Source organism: Equus caballus, chromosome 4, assembly GCF_041296265.1.
Source record: "Equus caballus isolate H_3958 breed thoroughbred chromosome 4, TB-T2T, whole genome shotgun sequence".
Lineage (NCBI taxonomy): Eukaryota > Metazoa > Chordata > Mammalia > Perissodactyla > Equidae > Equus > Equus caballus.
In genome coordinates, this window is record NC_091687.1 from 94,442,283 (window position 1) to 94,465,570 (window position 23,288).

Here is a 23,288-nt window from a genome sequence, read left to right on the forward strand (position 1 = left end):
AGTTCAAACTTATAAATAATACATAGCCAGAACAAAGCAAACTGAAATAGGTATAAAAGTAAATGGTTTTTTTTGAGCTCAAGAAAGACCTGAGGGCCAGCCCTGGTGGCCTAGTGGTTGGTGTGCTCTGCTTTGGTGGCCCAGGTTAGCTTCCCCAGCATGGACCTAACCTGAGTCCACTCGTCTGTCAGTGGCCACACTGTGGTGGCAGCTCACATACAAAAAGCAGAAGCTTGGCAGCAGATGTTAGCTCAGGGTGAATTTTCCTCAGGAAAAAAAAAAACTTCTTAAAAAAAGGGAAAGACCTGAGACAGCAGATCATAAAAGCTCATTGTATTACAGACAAAATTCAACAGATTCCCCCATTAACATAGCTTTACAATTTGTTTTAAGGGATAAAACCAAAAAAGTAAAAAACATATCAACACTAAAGAAAATTAAACTAGCCTAGTCTCTTATTTTTGACCTCTCTATAACACTGAATTCCCCAGGACGAGAGAGAGAAACTATCTATAGTAATGATATCTGGAGAGGGTATGGGGATCAGGTATAAGCCTCTGAGGACAGTTACTGACACTCATACTAATTGGAGCTGTCTGAGGCGTCCTTTAAACACGTTGGAGGTAGGCAGAAGATTAAGAATCTCTGATCCACAGTTTAGAGAGAATAAATTATGACTCATGCATTCCACAGCAAACAAATCAATATTCATGTGTAAAGGTAGTCTTGGGTATCAGCAAATCAGAAAACATACCATCAATCCTCCCTTAAAGGTGGGAGTTGGAGGTGAGGAGCACCTTAAGACTTCTAGTGCAGCAATTCTTCAACATTTTAATTTCAGGAGCCCAAAGAATTCTTTGTTTATATGGGTTATATCTATGGGTATTTACCAAGTTAGAAATTAAGGTAGAAAACCTTTCAAATATTTATTCATTCAGAAGTAACAAAAAGAAATACATTACATGTTAAGATAAATGAGATTTTTAAAAATAAAAAATAACTATATTTCCACCCTCCAAAAGTGAGAAGGGTGGCATTGTATTACAGTTTTTGCAAATCCCTTAGATGTTTGTTTTAATAGAAGACAGCTGATTTCTCATATCTGCTTCTATATCCAATTTGTTCTGTCATATAGTTTTGGCCGAAATACAGTCATGCATCACTTCAAGACAGACACGCTCTGAGAAATGCGTTGTTAGGTGATTGCGTCATTATGTGAACATCATAGAGTGCACTTCCACAAACCCAGGTGGCATAGCTTACTAGACACCCAGGCTATAGGGTACTAATGTTATGGGACCACTGTTGTACATGTGGTCCATCGCTGACTGAAACGTCCTCATGCGGTGCATGACTGTATATGAAGAACATGTGGTCTCCACAGATACATAGTTGAACAAGTAAAAAATTTTTTACAGACTTTTGAGTCAATTATGGATATTCTTCTTTGACACAACACTAAAACTCAACAAGTGGTAGCGTGTTAAGTGGTTTATACTGTGGAACCTGAGGCTGTATCAAGGAACTTAGTCCGTCACATTAAAATCCATCAGTCTGCTTACAGTTTCAACGGATCTTTTATCCATGCATAATTTTGTAATGTCATGCATTGGTCATTTAGAAAACATTGGTTTACTGAGTCATGTAGATCTTCCAAATGTTGACAAATTTCTTTATATAATATCAATCACATTCACAGATATCACTTCCAATCTCATGAGAAAAGTCTTTAAGTACTGGGAAGCTGTCAAGTTCAAAATGGCAGACATAAATGTCCCCAAATCTGAATTCTCTCCAAAGATAAAATTTTACAATTGCCAATAAAACTTATCAGCTGTTTTCCTTGAACTGACAGGCTCACTAAATTCACTTTCAAGAAAATATCCGCCAAATATCCAAGTCTGAATAACTGAATTTATAATCTGTCAGTTGTTTCTTTCAAGTAAAAACAATGTTCCATAGAAACAGGCAGCTAGTTCAGGTAGCAATTCCAAGAACTAGAGCAGTGCTTTATGAATACTTTCCTTTCTTCACGTAGAATATTAAAGAAATGTACTCCATAATCAAGATGTTTTTAAGTGCTTCATGGAGGGCATTCTGAAGTGAAACCGGCCTATTATTTAACTACATGTGTATGGAGGTAAAGTTCACAACGACCAGGAGATGTACAGCTTGGGACCACTGCCTTGATGCATGCAGCAGTTTTACTCACTCTCGCTTCTGCACCATCAGTAAAAGTGTCATCACCGTGAAAAGAGCAAATAGAGTCTTAACATTATTATGAAATAGTTTTAACCTCATGGACCTCTTGAAAGGTCTCTGGGGCCCACAGAGATATACGATACTTTGAAAACTGTTGCTCTAGTGAAACAAAAGAGACGAATTGAAAATTAGAAGACAAGAATGGGGAGTTTTGACATAAAAGAATGATAAAACGGAAAGCCAAGTGAGCCTTTACTTAAGCAAATATGGTTAAGAGCTAGATGTAGATGTCAAAATAAGTCTTGAGAGAGAAGATATACAATTCAACAAATATATACAATCACACATTTATATAAAATAGAAACTAAATGAGGATATAAAAAACCTACCAGATTCTGTCAGACATAGGGTCTCATTAAGTGACCCCTTCACAACTAAATGCTGTACATGGGAAGCTTTTAAATAAATGATAGCATACCCTCTATGAAATACTATGCAGAATCATTTAAAATGAAAATGAAAATAGCTTATACTCCTTGAATGCTTACCATGTGCCAGGCACTGTTACAAGTACTTTCCAGGTATTAATTCACTTAATTATCACAAAAGCTTTAAGAGGTTAGTACTACTATTCCCATATAAGGAAACTGAGGCACAGAGAAGGTAACTCCTCCAGGTTGTGTACTGTTGACATGGGGAGATGACCATGCTATTGAGTGAATAAAGCAGACATGACCCCATTTACTTCAAAACTTAGAATACGCTTACATATAATCATAAAATTTTAGAGAATATATACAACAAATTTATTCATAGTCAGCTTTAGAGAACAGTATTATGAGGATACTCTCACTTTCTGAATTTCAATATTATATTTTTAAAAAATGAGCATGCTTTACTTTTATAATCAATTAAAGCAACACATATTTTTGTCTGGAAAAACTAAAATAAACCGAAGACAACTGCTTAACAAAATTTAGACTCAAATTTTTTTCTGATGAAATTTAAGTTCTAGTAAACCTAAAAAAGATGAATACTTTTCAAATCACGGAAGAAAAAGCAGCCAAGAAAATAAATTCTTACAGCTAAAAAAGGGCAAAATGAAAGTAAGTTTATATAAAGTAAATTAAAAGTCTAAAAAGCAGAAAACAAATTGATCAGTTACGTTAATAAATGTGAATAGGTTTAACTAACAAATTTAAAGATAAAGAATGAATCTTGGATTTTCTTAAAACAATAACAACAAAAAGAAAAGCAAACAAAAATCCAACGAAGTATGCCATTGGGAGACACACCTAAAAACAAAGCAATATGTGAAAAACACAAAAGAATGGGCAAAAATATATCATACACATATCTAAAAAACTAAGAAGGGTAATATTAATATATGACAAAGTAGAATTCAAGGCAAAGAAAAGTAAATGGGAAAAAGATGTTCATTTTACATTTAAAAAATGTATAAGTTAGTCATGAATCTTTATCTGAATATCAAGAAAGCAACTGACAAAAACAGCGTTGCAGTGAGGGACTATCACAATCATCTCAGTCTTTGGAAGGTAAAGATATAGGAGGCAGGATTAATAATTAATGAGACAATATATATCAAACTTTGGACTCTATGGAAACTACACTTTCTACTTTCACTGAACATTAACAAAACTTGATTGTAACAGACCAAAGAAAACCTCAATACATTCCACAGTTTAAAACCTTATTGAACCCATTCTTCAATCTTAATGCAATAAAACTAAAAAGTAATACCAAAACCTTCAGCACAAACGCAAAATAGAACAAAAACCAAAGGAACAGAGAACAAAAATAACGCATACACACACACACACACACATACAACCAAACCAATACTATAATGTCCTAAATTACTGATGAAGCAAAGAGGAGCTCAATACTAGAATTACAGACTATTTTGAAAGTAAAGGTAAAAATATTAAGTTATTGTATTAAGGTAAGATTATTACTTATGGATAGAATTAAAACTAACTGAAAAACCAAGTAAGCTTGTGTAAGATGGTTAGTTAAATTAATATGAAATTACATGGCTTTTTAAAGTTTGCCACATTCTTTTACTTCACATTAGTCTTTGGAAACATTTAGAATTTTGCCTAGGTCTTGCAACCACAATTTTAGTAATTTTAAGTATACTAATTCTGATAACTTTTCATATTAGCTGAACGGTAAAGACAATTCTTCTAAATTTAAAAATCCATTAAAAAAATCTGTATAGAAACATCATTCAACCCACCTTGCTTCCAAAGAAAATTAACCTCAGAACATCTGAATTCAAAGATCTATTTTATATAGATAACACACACATATACACATACATACTCCATTAATATTTCCTTTAGAATAATTATTCCAAAACCTGACACCGTTCAAAATATATCCTTCTAAGTATTCAAAACAGAAACAAAGAACTAACAACATACAGCAGTTTTAGGACTAACTGCAGAAAAGCTCTAAGCTTATTTTAAAAAATAAGTCTTAATATTTTGGGTCAAAGCCTAGGAGCCAAAGAAGTTGCTGAATTCATCTTTCATTTTAAACAAAACTGGCAAACTAATACCTGGCTCTGGTGGTATTGTGTAATGATCTGATTGCTTCCTCTTGAATAACAAATTATGAAAATAATAATACCTTTACCTTTCTACGTCAAAGGTAAAGAAGTCTTACAGTGATTTAAGTTAAACTATTATTTAATTATGAAGCTCGAAGTGATGAACAACTTTTTTACATGATAATCTCAAAGTGGCCTGGCATTTTTTATTTGATCTCCTTGTCCTTTATCGCACCTTAGAAGTAGTTAAAAGCATCTAAGAACACCAAACACCCTGAATGCACTGGGTGACAAGAGTTAAATCCTATGATGATGTTACCTCCCTGCACACATTCAGACCTCTTTTCCGCCAGTTTGCTATTGCCAAGATGGAGGTGAACTGGTGGTGAACTGGAGGTGAACTCTGTCTCTGCTAACACCCTTTTACCTGTTCAGACTTTGTACACTCTTCTTTTCCTGCCATTTAGACTCCAAATTTTGCCAATAACTTTCACCTTGACCTGATATTCCTTAATCTGATCGTGATTTTGCCTTCTGGATAGAGGATAACTGCAAGCTGTTTCTATATAAACTCCTCTTCCTCTGATATACACAGCTCTAGATCTTTTATAAGACCTTGAAACTTTAAAGAGCTTGTCATTCTCAGTTATTTGGTCAGTCATTCAATCAACAAATACTTATGAGTTCCTACTAAGCGCTAGGCATTATTCTAAGTGGTAGAAATACAGAAGTGAACAAAAAGACAAAGTTCATCAGGTCAAATAAAAGCTGGAAGTCTCTCGGCATGAGCTGGACTATGGTCACTGTAGTTCTAAAAGTTTCTCTTTTGACAACAGGTTTGTGCTAAGTCATACAAACAGAAATGAAACTCTATTCCTCCTCCACCCCCTAATTCTTTTAAAAAATACTCATGTTCATGTTCATGGAATGGGAGTGGTTTCTGGAATCTGACAGACCTAGAGACAAACCCTGGCTCTGTCATTCACCAGCTTGGTTACCATGGGCAAATTACTTGAATTTCTTCAAATCTCATTTACCTCATCTTCAAAGACAATCTTTCATGGTGTCTTTTTTTAATCAAATTTTCATGACAATTAAATGAGAAAATATAGACAAAGCACTCAGCAAATAACCTAACATTAAGTGGTGGCCATTAGACTATCATTATTATTGTTATGTTTACTTTGTAACACAGGCCAAGTACCAGGTCTTTGGTTTGCTTCATCTGTATTCTAGGGCTCTTATTGTTCTAATCACTTATATGGCCCAGAGAGCAAATTTTCTACTTCACTGCAAGTACAGCTTCTGGAAGTTTAAGGCAAAGAAGAGGCAACAGCTTAGGTACACTGGTGGAAAAAAAATCATTTCAAGGGGCTTTGTGATATGAAGTGTTCTATCTTTAATATCCTCAGTCCAAATGCAGAGTAGGTCAGTAAGAGTCTTGTTCGCTTAGTTTTTCTATTTTTCTAGATGTCTCACTCTTCCTTTCGCTAGATTTTTCCCAGCTTATTTCAGTCTTTGCGTTCCCTACCCTCCTAAATGGTTTTAATATGGAATAAAAACATATTTACAAATATGTGGTATGTTTTTAATAGTTTCAGATTTCCCAACCTTAACAGCAAAATCTTTTATATGCATCTCAAAAGTGTGGTTGGGTGGGGATATTTACAAGATCCAGTATGTCTTATAAGCCTCTACTATAAAGCATCAGGTTCATTTGAATAATAAACATTCAGATGGGAGAGCATTCTTTATAATACTTCTAAATGAAATGACCATCTGACTCCTGCAGAGAACTTTTTTTTTAGGTCTTTCTTCAAGTGAAAAGAAACAAGTAGTTCTCTTCCTTTAATCTCCAAGAGATGGAGAAGTTGCTGCAACTGAGTTCTAAGGCATAAGTACATACTGTACTGTCACAAGAAACCAGCGCCCTCAAAAGCTCCTTAACAAACAGCAGACTAAATTAGCATATGTGTGACCATTTTGTAGCACAGCATGTAAATTAATACTGGACCTCACTGATAGCAGAATGCAACAAAACTATTAAACTGAACAAATTCTGTATAGTTGAGTCAATGTCCCCAATAATTCATTTACAGCTAAGTATTATCTTTCCCCATTTCGAATTCAGAATTCCTTAAGACTGTGGTGTTTAGTATTTTTATAATGACAGATTCTTTTGAGAATCATGAATGCTGTGGTCCCTCCTTCTACGACCCTCCCTCTGTCCTCCTCTCTCCCCTGCCTCTCAAGGTTAAAAGTCCTTATACCTTAGGCTATAACTTTGCCAAAAAGAATCATATATTACTGCACTGGTGACATCAGTGGGTAAAAGAGTACCAGAGTTATAAATTACACCATAGTTATGGATTCAAATGCATAATCTACTGCTGAGGGGCAAAGCAAACAGAAAAGGTGATAATACTAAAATACTTTATCTGGAACTTTACAAAACAGAAAAAAAAGATGGCATGACAGAAAGGTAGAAGGTCTGAGAAGTATAAAATCAACTTGTTCTTACTCTACATATTTTCTACAAAGTCAACAGGAAAGATCTGTCACATAAAAGTCATCCAATTTTCAATATTATAAATATGAACTTATTTCAAAATAATGAACAAAAATAATACCCATAACAAATAATCATTTAATGAGCACTAGTTTAATAAACATAATATATGATAACACACCCTCATAAAACACTTTAAATTTGTTCTGAAGAATAGTTTCTTATTACTAGTTAAAATCCATATTAGGCCAATCCTAACCAAAGTGATCACCTTCAAAAATCTAATAGATCAGTCACTTCAGACATGTTCCCAGTTGAGAGTTATTTTCACTGACAAAATTACTACAAGACACACTTGAATGGTAGTGATGGCTAAGTAGCTGGACAAAAAAAAAACTGTTCACAGTAAAAACCAAACAAAACACATATACCTTGTTTAAGGATGAAAACTACAAAATAAAACAAAGTCCTATGTTTTTAACACAGTTACACAATAACTATGTGTTTCTGTCTCTAGGATTCTTAACCTAAAGGTTCTGAGGTATACATTCAAATTATAGGTTAATTTTCATTAATTTACTCACCAATATCACACAGAACTAACGGAAGTCAAAGAAATAAAATGTGAGCTACAAAAATTTCAAGAGCAAACGTAATGATAATTCTTTAAGTTTTTTTAACCAATAAAGGTGTTAAGCATCTACCCTTCTTACTAACAAAAAGTTTTTAAATGGAAGCCCATGACAAGTAAGGCCTCAAATCTTATGGTAAATTCCCCCATCTATATATCTACATAGAACTTTTAAACTTTTTTAAAAAAATGACTAATTTAATCATTTAAATTAGTTTTATATAGCTGATTTTCTTATTAAAAGCACACTTTTCTTCTTTGAAAGGTTTAAAAGCAATTATTCACACTTCGACATTTTCTAATTGAAAATAGTGAAGTATTAAAATTTTTACCGGTGGTAAAAAATTTAAAATGTTAATTTAACAAAATGCATATATTTATATGAAGAAATACTACCAAAATTAAGAAAATCCATTCAAAACATAGTAGTAGTATCTCAATTTGGAAAAAAGATTAATAGGATCAAAAAGTAGCTTCATTTTGAAGAAATTAATTCATGGCACCACAGTTGGAATTTATTCCTAAAATCTTATGTAGTCTGGGAAATATCTTGTGTCATGATCCAATGGTTTACATTCCTCAAGGCTGTATCTATAAATAAACCCATGATAGGGAGGAAGAGGCAGAAAGGAAGGAAAGGAGAAGGCAAGAAAGGAGAAAGAGAGAATAGAAAGAAAAATTTAATCCCTAAGATTTCTGGTGTGAAATCCGTAGAAATCTGTTGATGGGAAGGGGGTTATATATTTTCTTAAGATTGTTTTTCTGTTGCCATCATATGTGAATGATAAATTGAATATATTTTTTCATATCTTTTATTCTTGACAGAATGGTTTGTTTCACCGTTTTCCAGTATAACCATGAAAATAATCTAAAGGTAAGAAGATTTTACCCCTTGAAATTAATATTATTTTGCTCAGAAGCTTACAGACTAAAAAAGGAAAAAAAAAGACTTCACAGTTAATCATTTTAGCTAGGAGTGTCTTGCTCCTTATTTGCGTTTGCTAATTGTGACTATGGTGGGCATGGGAACTATTTCCAATCCTGGGTCGTTTTTTTCAGTTCTGAAAACTTCTATTCCTGTTTATCAGTTCAAATTGTATGTTCTTCCTGATCTTTTGCTGGTTCAATCTCAATGCTTTATCTACTATAATACTTAGTCTTCAGTTTTTTCCATCTATGTATTTCATTTGTAGTGCTGAAACACATTTCAATGCAAATGATGGGAAAAGAATACTCTTTCGGAATGAGTCAAATCAAATCCTGTCCTTCCATTTATTAGCTGTAGCAGCTCAGACAAGTTACTTAATTTCCATTTCCCTAACTATAAAATGAAGATAAAGCTTTGCTGGGTAGATGTTAAGGTTAAATTATATGCATATCTGAACGTATATTAATTTATTATGTAGGACCATATCTGGCATAAAGTACTCAAAATGAAGGCATTCTGTTCCCATTATCTTCCATTTTGAATCTAAAGGTCTATAGCATTGATTCTCCTCTATATTGCAACTAAATATGACTTTTTCTTGGCTCTTAAAGCAGGCTATCCTTTTTACATAGTTGTATTTTTTTTAACACATCTGTATAGTTGCTTTCTAGCCTTCTCTTTCACTTCTAGAGTTGGAAATCAAGCCAGGTCATGGGACTGGCATGAGGGCTGGAGAGAGAATGATTCTGGGATATTTTTGGTGAAAGATGACTTTTGACAGCCAAAAAGATTTTGTAGAATTCCCTTTCAGCTTAAGGATCTAAATTAGTTCCTGTTTGTACGTTTACAAGTAACGATTCCTAGTTTTCGGAATAATTCTAGGCCTCTTGCCTAAAGTTCATATTTACTATAGAGACTCTATGCTTTTGCTTTTAGAAAATTTTATTCAACATCTCTCCTTCTCTTCCCCCATCCAAACATGGCTTTCCATTCCTTGCTTTTTCTTACAGTTTAGTATCTTTAAACCATAAAGATTCCTAAACCATAGTTTTGGAAATTGCTGATCCCCAAAATAAGTTTTATATTTGACCATACATCTTAATTATTTTAGACCTCAAAAATGCGAGGAGAAAGAAATGAAATTTAGTTTATTAGAAAACCTAGTTTTTGTAACTTTAATGTTGTACAAGGGTGAGCAAACTATGACCCATGGACCAAATCCAGCCTGCTGCCTGTTTCTGTAAATAAAGTTTTATTAGAATACAGACATGCTCATTTGTTTACATATCATCTATGGCTGCTTTTGCACAACATCAGAGATGAATAATTGTGATAGGGACCATATGACTCACAAGGCCTAAGAGAGCCTTGGCTTCTTTAAGCCTCCTCTTAGGAAAGGATCAAAACAGAAACAACACCGCAAATATTTACTATACAGTTACAATGTGTTAAGCATGGCTTTGTTGAATTTTACATTCACTATCTTTTCAAAAATTAGATGAGGGGCCAGCTCCGTGGCCGAGTGGTTAAGTTCACGTGCTCCGCTGTGGCGGCTCAGGGTTCGGATCCTGAGGTGGCGTCCCACATCCCACAACTAGAAGGACCTGCAACTAAGATACATACAATTGTGTACAGGGGGGGTTTGGGGAGATAAAGCAGAAAAAAAAAAATTAGATAAAACATGAATTGAGTACGACTATAATTCCTATTTGCATATGAGAAAGCTGAGGTTTGATAAAATTAAATAACTTGGTCAAGGTTAACAAGTGCTAGGGTTGGGAGTCAAATCCAGGTCTCCTGCAATCCAAAGTGAAAGTATAGTCATGCGTTGTCTTGGCCTGAGACATGCATCGTTAGGCGATTTCGTCGTTGTGCGAACATTACAGGGCGCATTTACCCAAACCTACATGGTATAGCCTACTACACACCTAGGCTACGTGGTACTAATCTTAAGGGACCACCATCTATATGCGGTTCGTTGTTGACAAAAGCATCGTTCTGTGGTGCATGACTAATTACTCTTCTATATAGGGCTTTAAAATAAATAATAAAGGTGTTATCTAAGGACTTAGCTTGCAGCTAGAAAGCTTTTCATTTTATTGGTTTGATGGTTCACATGTTTTTATATTGTTATAAGTAATGTGGTATTACTTATAGGTTTTAGTATTTGTTTATTAATAACAATGAAAAAGCAATGATGATTTTTATTCCTCACAAGGAAACAAGCATAAAAACTATCTTTACTTTTACTGAGACTGTACGGTTTTAAAAATTCTTAACTGAAATTCTAAAATGATGGCCACGAGAGGTAACAAGTGGAAGCTGGTGTTATATTTATACAACTATTGTTGCTATTATTGTATAGGTACACCTTGTTTTATTGCTCTTTGCTTTATCCTGCTTCACAGATACTGTGTTTTTTACAAGCCCCTCCACCAGCAAAAGATTACGATTTGCTAAAGGCTCAGATGATGCTTAGCAATTTTTAACAATAAAGTACTATTTAATTAAGGTATGTACTTTTTTTTTAGAAATAACGCTACTGCAGGCTTAACAGACTATAGTGTAAACATAACTTTTATATGCACTGGGAAACCAAAAAGTTTGCATGACTTGCTTTATTGTAATATTTCCTTTATTGCAGTGGTCTACAACTGAACCCACAATATCCCTGAGGTATGCCTCTATTTCATAATTATTGTAGTAGTGTGAAAAAGTTGGACACAGTACACTGAGTTTAAAACAGACTTTGAAAAATTAGAGCAATTCTGAAGAAAGAAAATGAATGAAAATCATTTACACTAAACATCTGTTACAAGGAGTTATATGGGAAAACAACAAAGGAAGGGTTAGTTCCTAGAAATATCAATTCAATCCAGATTTAAATAGGCTAAATGGCAGATAAGAGACAATGTAATAAATACTGGAAATACAAAGATAATTTCTATCTTCAAAAAGCTCACAGCACAACAGGGGAGACAGGTAGGTAAAAGTTAATACGGAGTTCTTAACTGCAAGCAACAGAAACCAATTCACACTGATTAACAGAAATATAATGCATTAAACAAATATCAAAAGTAGCTCTCCAAATTGCTGGGAAAGTTGAAGAACACTCAGTAAATGGGCAGGAACCAAGGGGACTTAAAAGCAAGAATAAAATCAAAAGCTGTCACAAGGACCACTTGGGCACAGAAGAAATGCCACAATGGGCACACCACTACTTCTCTTTGGAAACTGGATGTTTTATCGCTGCCACGACATCCTTTACTGTGCCTAAGTCTCTATATCAGCTCCAGATAAAAGCACCCAATTAGCCATGTTTGGGTTATGGGCTCATTTGCTAAGCATGGGCACAAGAAAGCAATTTATTTGTCCTTTTTGGCTTTGCTGTGGTAGGAACCAGGTCTTGCATTTTGCCAAGATTCATAACAGCAGGGCACTCCTCTAACACAGGAAGGGGCTTCAAATGCCGTGAAGAACCACCTCCTAGAAGACAAATGCCCAGCTACAACACTGTATCTTAAATCGAGATCTGCAGGAATATTCTGGGGAGGCGAGTCTCTGAGTTCTCAAGTTTGAGAGGTAACAAGTGATCCACTACAACACATGCACCTTTGTTTTTTTAGGCAGTCATTAAGATAAAACTTTTTTGAACATTCAAAACATATTCCAAAGAGCAAGATTTGAGTCTCCAAAGCCACTGTTTTTCAAATTCAAGTCCAAGGACATGGCCATCAAGCCAGGAGCCCACAGCTGTCAAGTTTAAGAAACTTCTACACTGGAGTATAAACACATTAAGAAAGCTCTATGTTAGATACCACATTGGCACAAATGAGGGATTAACTGCACAAATAGTCAAGGGATGCCACACAGAACAAAAACTTTAAAAATAAGCAGAAATTTACCAAGAAGATGGGGTGGGGCAAAAAAGAATATTCCAACAGAGGTAACAGCTAGTATAAAGCACTTTATTAGAAAACACCTTCATGTAGTGAAAAAACCCTGTTCAGGTTCAGGAAAATTGAATTACAGTCCTAATCTTAATAAGCAGTATGATCTGGGTCAAGCCCTATAACATCTAATTTTCCTTTATCTACAAAATAAGGGAGGTGGACTAGATGATCTTTAAGTAGCTTTGCTTCTGGACAAATTTATGGTTATTATTATTAGTAACAATGGCTAACATTTATAGGCACTCACCATATGCCAAGAAAACTGATACCCAGTTTACATATATTAAGTAGGTATTATTATTATTATCCCCATTTTCCCTAATTGAGGAAACTCAAGTTCTTAGCAGTTTAACTCATCACTCAAAGTGATCCAGTTAATAAGATGGTCAGGGCTGGAGGGTTTAATTCCAAAGTGAAGACGTTTAATCTCTACAGTATGGTTAAACAAACAATGAAATTTCAAATTCCCTAAGGACAGTGTTATAGCTTCTTTTATACTATGGGTAAAATGTTTATTATCTACAACCTTTTCTTTTGGTATCTAAATTTCTCAGATAGCCAAGAATTTAGACCTAAGTATCAAAATGTTATTTTATCAAAATCTCCATTATTTTATACAGGCAAATAGAAATCGTTCCAAAATATATCTTACATATCTCTGACTTTTTAAATAAGAGACAAATAGGCCAAATTTAAACTTTTCTTGAAGCTCAGGGTTACGTTTATACATATTAATTACTGTATAGGCCTCTGGAACTTTAAGGCAACATGACTCTTTGCCCCTTCATTTTCCTGGGTCAGCTTCTCCTGTTTTTGTTTCTTCTCTCATTGCTTTCAGTAATCATAGCTCCTCTCCACCCTTGTAATGTTTTACAGATTAAAAAAAAAAGAAAAAGTCAAGCTTCCAACCTTATCAGAACTATTTATATAGTAAAGATTCAGTTGTAAAAAATTACTTTCAGCCATATTTCTCATTACAAGGTGGCCTTTGATGTAGCTGTGGTCTGATTACCTAAACACAACTTCACTGTTTCAAATACTTTGATACAGAATATTTCCATAGTGCATTATATCCTCCTATCCTAAGATACTTCATAAAGAATTAAAAGCTAAAGCATTATGTTCTTCAGATCACATTATGTCAGCATTCCAGAAAAAAAATGTTTAATGCTTATGAAGACATGGGTTAAATGTGAGGTAGGTTCAAAAATGCTCATATTTTCTCTGAGATGATGGAAACAAGGAAAAAAACCTTAAAGGAACCCTCTTGCAAAAACTCTAAAGAAAACATAAGAGAGAAAGTGGCTCCATCCTACTTTTTCTATCCATACTAAAATGGATACTAAAATGGACAGAAAAAGAGCAAGAAATCTAGACACATATTGGAATTCTGTTTATGATAAAGATAAGAGTTCAGATTAGTAAAGAGGAATTATACAATAAATGGTGTGCAAACTGTTGAAAAACAAATGCAGAAACTATATTCCTATTTCATGCCTTACCTCAAAGTACATAAGGATCAAATGCCTAAAATGCAAAAAACGCAAAAAAACGTAGTTCTAGAAGAAAGATAAAAATTATTTATAATCTTAGAGAGGAGAAGAAATAGGTCTCAGTAAACAGGACACAAAATCCAAGTCACAAAAGGGAGAAAAAGTGATATATTAAACCATGTAAAAACTAAACACTGCTGTAGAACAAAAATACAATAGACAAAGTCAAGAGACAAACTGGGAAAAATGTTGGCAAAGCATATTATAAAAAACGAACTTCCTTAGTTTATAAAAGGCTCAAACAAATCAATAAAAAACAGATCAACTACCTAATATATAAATGAATAAAAGACACAAACGAAATTTGGGGAAAATACAAACGCTAACAAAGTTCTGACATTTGACTTCCTCATTATAAAAATGCAAATTGAAGCAACATATCATTTTACACCTATTCAAATGGCAAAAACCAAAAAGAGTGATGACGCCCAGTGCTGCTGATGCTGTGAAGGAATGAGCAGTTTCATGTGCTACTGAGTGTGCCTAAATTGATAAACTCATCAGGAGGATAATGCAGATAAAGCCTCAAAAGTTGTCAAGGTCTATATACAGAGGTAATCACAATAACGTTGTCTAATTACAAAAATAAACTGGAAAAAAATGATTATCATAGAGAACTAAAGAAATTATGGTATATCCATAAAATGGAATACTATGCACCATTTTAAAAAGGGAGGGAGGGAGAGATGGGAGAAAAAAGTTCAACATGGAACCTAAGATAAATTATTAAGAAATTTAAAATAACAAAGTGCAGAAGTATGTATAGACTTTTCCAATGTTTTCCTGAAATTAATCACATGAACCTGTTAAGAACAGTTAACTTTGTTCACAGAGACTAGGGAAGGGAGCCATAGCTGTTACATTTTTTAATCTGTATCCGAATTAAATTCACTTTTAAAGTTAATAGGAATTATCCAGAAAGGATTATGGGACAATTTTTATCTTTTTAATACTTTTCTGTCTTAAAAATACATACTAAAATCTATACTTTAAAGAAAGAAACCACCTGGGTAAGGGGAATGGGCAATGGGACACGTTGTTTCGCTTTATTTATTCAGTACAGCTTTGTCTTTTAAATAATAAGCATGTATTATTTTTAAATCAGCTTTAATTCATTATACTTTTAATTGCCAGCACTAGTGTAAGGATAATGTTTAAAATCTCAAAGCAAAACATTATATACAGCCTACAAACATCTTAGTGAACACTTGCCTTTCAATATAAAAAGATCTTCCTTTATTTTACAGTCAAAGAAAAAAGATTAAAAGACTAAAAAAAATATCTATACTAAACTTCCTGTATCTGCTGAGGGTACCTATATCTCATACAAACTGATATACAGTAGTTCCCCCTATCTGCGGAGAATCCGTTCCAAGACCCCCAGTGAAAGCATGAAACCGAGGACAGTACCGAACCCTATATATACTATGTTTTTTCCTATACATAACACACCTACGATAAAGTTTAATTTATAAATTAGGCACAGTAAGAGATTAACAACAACAACTAATAATAAAGTTGGCTTGGGGACCATTATTAAGTAAAATAAGGGCGACTTGAACACAAGCACCGCAATACCCACAAAGTCGATCTGATAACCAAGACAGCTAGTAAGTGACTAACAGGCGGGTAGAGGATACAGTGTGGATACGCTGGACAAAGGGATGACTCATGTTCTGGGTGGGACACCTGGTGATTTCATCATGCTACACAGAATGGCGCACAATTTAAAACTTATCAATTGTTTATTTCTGGAATTTTCCATTTAATATTTTTGGACAACAGCTGACCACAGGTAACTGAAACTGTGGACAGCAAAACCATGGATAAGGGGGGACTACCATATCTTCTTTCTGACTGGGTCACCAGCCCTGCTGTAGAAAGGGCATAACACAGTGACAAATTTTTATGAAAACAAAGAAACTGATAATTCAAAAAAGAAAGGAAAAAAAGCAAACTGCATAAAACTAATAAATCCAGGATAGACTGAATTAGGACCTCTTTTAAATTGCCTATTTTATTAGCAAAGTGAAAAGTGATCCCAGTAAGTCTTACAGTTTCTAAAAATTAGAGTTCATACTTTTCTCAGCTTCAAGAGATCCTATCCTCTCAAACGGTGCACAATTACTACTTTTCAAACCTACCAGAGTGTCAAAGGTAGATGTAATTAGAATGGGGGTTGGAGAAGGAATGGAAACCAGAGAGAAAGGGAAGTTGGAGACCTGATGTATAGTGTTTCACAGCAAGTGAAACAGAAGCACATGTAAACAAGAGAGAACATATATCAGACCTGCTGGAGATCATAAAGGAGTACTTATCAATACAACTCTCAAGCATTTACCTCTACAAGAGTCAGATCCTCAAAATCTATCACAAAGCTCACCTCTAAGTAGTCTAACCGGATGACTACCGTTCCACTGTGATTATGTTTTGTTTTGTTTTGTTCAGGAAGATTAGCCCTGAGCTAACTGCTGCCAATCCTCCTCTTTTTGCTGAGGAAGACGGGCCCTGAGCTAACATCCGTGCCCATCTTCCTCCACTTTATAGGTGGGAGGCCTACCACAGTATGGTGTGCCAAGTGGTGCCATGTCCACACCCGGGATCCCAACTGGCGAACTCCAGGCCAGCGAAGCGGAACATGTGAACTTAACTGCTGCGCCACCCGGCCGCTGTGATTATTTTTAACATTTATATCCTCAAAAATGTAAAACCCCTTGTGTTGTCTAGCATTACTGAGAAATGAAGGTCAATGGCACGCTGAAGAATAAGAGCAGGGAGATTCAAATTTGAAGTCAGAGAAACTGAGTTCAAAACTCAGTCTCACTACTCAAGAGTTTTATGACTTTGGGCAAGTTATTTAATCTTTGCCTCAGTCTCTTCATCTCTAAAATCTCTAAAATGGGGCTAACAATATTAACTAAGCTCACAGATCAATGTGACACCTAAATAAAATTATACCTGTACATGGCATCACAGTGCTCAAATATACAAAATTTTAAGAACAAACTTTTTGAAAAAATTGCTGTTTAATTTAAACCATCCTGAACAGAAATCTCAATACTCCAGTTAACTTTTGTTTCTTCTTAAGGCAAATAATCACAATTTAACTTTTTCTGTACTGTATAGGACCATAATTACAAATATACATTATAAGATTATGTGTGACTATAAATACAAAATGGTTTCTACACACTATCAAGCAATCAGTCTCTTAACAGACACACCTTAAGCGAAGATAGCCCCTGACGACATTTAAAGACAATACAGATGCTGTCTCTGTGCTAATTATTTCCAAATTGTTACAGTTAAATTTTTTTAAATTGTAGCCATTTTTCTATGTCTTTATTCATAGTCAGAGATAACTTGTTGTATTTGCCTCTTGCAAGCCCCTTTCTCATTTTCTTAATGTGCTGATGCTAAGCTACTGTGAGCTAAGAAACCAGATAACCATTTCAAGGCAGACTGATACGGTGAACAAAATATGGGCTGCAGATTCAGACAGCTCTGGGTTTAAAACCCAGTTATGATACTCTGTGACCTTGTTAAGTTACTTAACTTCTCTAAACTTCAATTTCCTCATCCTTAAAATGAGAGTACTATTACCTATACTGAAGCGCTGTGGTAAAAAGCAAATGAAAACTTACGTAAAAATCTTGCAGAATGCTTTCTAGTACCTGGCAATATAAGTCATCCTGTCAATGGTAATTATTATTATATAACTAATAAAGTAGCTGAAATGTAGCTAAGCTAAGAATGAAAAAGAATTTCTTACTTGGAACACATGCTTTTAATGTGTGAAATTCCTTGGCACCATACTAGAGATACAAAGATGAAAAAGAATATAGTACCTACCCTCCAGAGACCCAGAGCCTAATCACAGACATGTCAACCAAATCACAGCAACTAGATAAGTGAAACAGTAAAAGAAGTAGCACTCTGTCTGAAGTCAAAATAGTTTTATGGAAGAAGTGATATCTAAACTAAGAAGATAAATAGAAGCTCACCAGGTCAAGGGTTAGGATGGAGGTGGGCAGACTTGGTCAAGTAGGATGAAAGAGTACATGTAAAGATATACAAGTCAGAAACAGCATGGCACAGGCTGGAGCAGAGCATGTATAGAGAGGGGAGTTCAGAAAGGCAGGCACAGGCCAGATCGTAACGGCCTGGGATACCAAACCAAGGAGGAGTTGGCCCTTTTAAAAATAAGTAATAGGGAATCACAAAAGTATTTTAAGGGCAGCAAAGGAGGCTGGGTGAAAAAAGATAACGCTCAGATTCACATTACAGAGAAATCCCTCCAGCTAAGTTGTGCAAGTTGACCAGGAAGGAGGGGAAAACCACAGTCAAGGAAAACACAGTCCAGGAGGCAAAGCAGCAGCAAGTAACCTAAAGCAGCAGCGATAAGAATGAAGAGTAAGGAATGGGTGAGAGAGACTAAGAAAGGGGTCATAACAACACTCAGAAATTCAGGAAAATTCCCCAATTTCTAGTTTGGGCAAATGGTTAGGTCAAGACGTCATTACACAAAATGGAAACAACAAAAACAGTTTTTGAGAAGAAAATGTGAGTTCCATTTGGAATTTATCTGAAGAGAACTATCCATTAGGGAGTCCGGAGCTCACGTAAGGGCTGAATTAACGCCTTTGGGAGAAATTAACATAAAGGCAGAAATGGAAAACAAACACAAAAATAAGGTCACTAGAGGAAGGATATAGGTCAAAAACGAGCCGATGAATATCTACTGTCACTGCTCATGAATATTATACTTTCTAGCTTTCACTTGTTTTCCAAACGGACAAACAGAATTTTATGTAAGCGAGATGTTACTTATAATATATAGATGCTGAAGTTTCCTGAGCATTGTGTCCAACTTCTTCACTATCATGACTGGCTTGGAACCTGAAAGGTGCCCAATAAAAATGAACGAATTAACTAAACATGGTCTTTAGGTCTGTCAAGAGGCCAAACTGATGTTTTAGTATTATAGATAAATATTTAATATGGAAATAATCTAAATTTTTCTTTATATGCTGCTTTTTTACATTTAGAAACATACAATTTTCAATGGTTTGGGAACTCTAAACTGATTTTTTGGAGTTCAAGAACTCACCCCAAACCAACAATTTATGCTTATCCATATTTCAGATTTCTGAACAGAAGTCAGAGACAGGTAGAAAAGTACTATTATGGATTATTATGGGTTTTTACAAAATATTAATTTAAAAAAGGGAAAACACTAAAATGTTTCACCTACAGGTCCATTCTTCTATGTTAACAATGCGGGAGATCTTCACAGGAGTACTGAGGAGAGTATTTTAAAGTCTCTCACCCCTTAGAAGGAAAATTAGACAAGTCCCAATGTTTCTTTATGTATTTTCTTTCTACACAGTTACTCAGATAAATACATACTACATAAACTTAGAAAATAATGAGCGTTCATAAACTGGTGGATGAAAAGGTGAGTCAATGAATAAGCAGGAAAGATGGCTGCTGAGCAGAAGAAACTACAAGGACTCGAGAGTATGAACAGGCACAATAAGGGAGTTCAGTCAATAAAAACTGGAGTGCTAGTTTTTGATCGTTTTCATTTTTGTTATTTTTCATTAACAAAGCAAAGATACTTGAAGAAATTCAAGTTAATAAAAACTAAGAAAGAAAAAAGCTCAATGGTCTGTTCATAGGATTACATTACAGTCAAACCGTTTTGGATAAACTAGTTCTTAATACTTCCTTTTACTTTTCTTTGAATGTTTCTCCTCCCTCTCACACCCATCTTTTTGGTTAATGAGAGAAAGCAGTATGGTAGTAATAGAGAAAACACAAAATCAAACTGAACATAATGATCTAATTTAAAAACTAAATGAAAATAAATTAATCCAACATTATTGGCACATATCTTTACATAAATGTTTTTGTGTGAATGAGAACTCTACATAATTTATCTGCCTGAATGTGGACCTTGGGAACGTCCTACCAGAAATCTTGGTACCATATGCTTTCATAATTACATTTTAACTGTGAGAGACTCCAGTGGAGTAGTTAAAAGTCTAAGTTCTGGCTCTGTCATTTGTTATCTCTATAACTTTGGGTTTTTTTCCTTAAGTACCCTGCCTCTCAGTAATCTTATCTGTAAAATGGGACTAACAAAAGGACAAGATTCACAAAGATGATATAAAATAATGTATCAGGAAGACACTATATAAATTGTGTTATTTTTGTGGCTGTAAGCTCAGTACTTACCAACTTTTCATATTTCAAGTACATCAAATAGCCTAGGTTCCTCCATAACAGAAAAACAAAGGCCCACTCGCTTCCAGAGTTCTGCAATGTCCCATCACTGAAAGTGTACCATGGACTGAAATGTTTCAAGTAATTTCCTCCCTTTAATCTTATACTGAAACATTCAATAAGTCAGGCTTCAGACCGCCACTAGCTGAGAAGGCAGTGAACAGCGTCCTAAAGATCCATTGCAAATAACAACTTAGCAGATAACGTGCATGCAAAAAGTCAAAATTGTAATGGTATTAAACACAGTAAGAACTATCAGCCGCTTGCCTTGCACAATCCTGCAAGTTTTAAGAAGTTCTGCTTCTGCTTACTTGCTTCCTAACACAGATCTCTGAAGCAAAAACAGAGCACCATACCAGTGGTCATATTCTTTGCAGAACCAAAACCTAGATTGGGTTCTCACACTTTTAGAAGATGAACAAGATGCCCTCCATGGTTATGTCCTTAAAGTTACACTTTTTAGAAGCAAGATGCCTTCCATGATTATGTCATAAGTTATACTTTTGGAAGATTTCTTTTTAGATTATGATCATATTAAAATCAGATGTTCTCTCATAATTAAGTTCTCTCATAATTACAAAAGGCACAGTGTCAGGGTCCAAAGGCAGGCCAGCTTGGAATTTTAAGTTTACCACTCCACCACAATGTGGGTTCAGTTTCACATTCTGGATTTAGGTTATAGACTAGCTTTCTTCATCATGATTTTACCCCCAAATATACTGTGACTAAACTGCATTACTATTCATTACACACGCAGCATTTCAGATGTCATCAAGGATAAAGATGGAGTAACTGAGGTTAAAACATGGTTGTCTGAAAACCACTCAGTTATCTTAAACACTCTCAGATGCTAAGTGACAATCTTACCACTTGAAGCAAACACGTATTTGTTAAAACAGGGGAGAGGAAGGCCACACCCAAAGTTAAGACTTCACAGTGGAGTGATACCAAGTGTGAGAATTTTAACTATTGCTATTTTGGGTACTCTTTTTCACGGTCAATGAACACTCTGAACTCATAACAGGCCCCAAGTTAAATAAAACGTTCCTCTGATTCTAATCACTTAGGTTACTTCCTTCAATAATGGGCAGGTCCAAGATGGAGAATTATCTCATTCAAAGAAAGATTTAAAGAACTCTAGCGTAGAAGAGGGCCAGACTCAAAGAATGAGTGTTCAAAAGGGCCGCGAAAAGAGCGGCTTACCACTCCTCCCTTTCCCCCCAGGGGTCAGGGCGGCCAGAGGAGCCTGACTGTATCACCACGGCAGTTACCCGACACAGGACCTGGTTATCAGCACCCTTCTTTCAGTTTAGACGCTGCCTGAGTCCCCTCTCTCCGCGTACCACCTCCATCCCGGATGTCTCTCCGCCCCCCACCCCCACCCCCACCCCTGCCAGCACAGCGCCCATCAGCCTCCTCAGCCTCATCTCCATCCCACCTCCGTGCTCTCCCACTCCACTCATCCCGCTTACCTTGGCCACATAGTCTTTCACCTCATCCAAGTCTCCGTTTTTCAGGGCCCACATGAACTCCTTGTCGCACATCACTGCAGCAGGGCGGGCCAGTTGGCCGGGCAGAAGACGAGGAGGCGGTGGCAGCGGCAAGCGGATGCCGCCGGGCGAGAGAGAGACAGGGCCGCGCGGAGCCGGGGAGGAGAAGAAGGGAAGGCGGGGTAGGCTGCCAGGCGGGCGAGGCAGTTGGCCGCAGCGACCGTTAGGGCGGGAGAAAGAAAGTTCTTTTGCGGCCACCAGGCCCAGCAGAACAGGTTCCGCCTGGGCGAACAGCAGCAGGAGCGCTTACACTTCCGGTTCACTCCCCGCTAGGACCCTCCCCCAACTTCCTCTTCCTCTTCCCCCGGCGGAACGCCCCTCTCCGGACCCCGCCCCGACGGCCCCGCGGCGGAGCGCCCGCGTGCGCAGGCGCAGTGGCTAGGCTGGTTTGCTAACGGGTGGAGCGGGAGGAGAGAGCTGGGCCAGGAGGCCAGGGAAGGCGGTCGAAGGTCGGGAAGGGCAGACAGCAAGTGGAGAGATACAGTGTTGTAGAGGGGATCGGGACGTTTCTGCGCACCATAAATGGGAAAAACTTTTTTTAAACACAACCTTGGAGGGCGTCTTGCTCACCTTCCAAAAGTGTCCAGTAGGAGTGTTTGATTTGAATTCCTTCCCTTCTTTATTTTCTTTCCCTCCTGTCTCCTATCTTCCCTCCCTCTCTCCTCTTCCTCCCTTCCTCCGCTATCAAGCATCCCTTGGGCTCCTATTACGTGCCAGCCTCTGCTGGGCCTCAAGGATATAGTAAGACAGATGGAATAAAACAATTCCTGTCCTCAAGGAATTCTTGAGTACTCAAGACAACAGTGTGAATTCAGTGGGTCTATACAATGTATAATGTTCTCTGGAGGGAAAAACTTTAGTGTGTGCTGGGGAAGAAATTTTCCTCATCTCTGTGACAAGCAAATGATATCCAGGAATAGGAATTCTGTTTAATGCCATAGGGCAGAGCAAACCTAACTGTCCAGTATAATTTGTTTTTAAAATTTTGTGTTCATTTCGTTCTAATGATTTGAAGCTTCAGCACGGTTCTAGTGAAGTCAGTTGTACTCTTCAAAGAGTTTGGGGCATAGCCACCAGAAGAATTGTGCCTCGACCTTAA

General features: G+C 36.1%; 1 protein-coding gene across 1 annotated transcript in view; it reads right to left on the reverse strand.

The window, feature by feature from the left end:
- The window catches only part of MTPN (myotrophin), a 57,422-nt gene extending 34,857 nt beyond the window's left edge, over positions 1-22,565 (reverse strand). Inside the window, exon 1 of the mRNA XM_001499890.6 lies at positions 22,112-22,565. Within this exon, the coding sequence (XP_001499940.1) occupies positions 22,112-22,183 (72 nt within the window). The 5' untranslated portion in view covers positions 22,184-22,565. The remainder of the gene's footprint in view (positions 1-22,111) is intronic.
- Between the last annotated feature and the right edge of the window lie 723 nt (positions 22,566-23,288).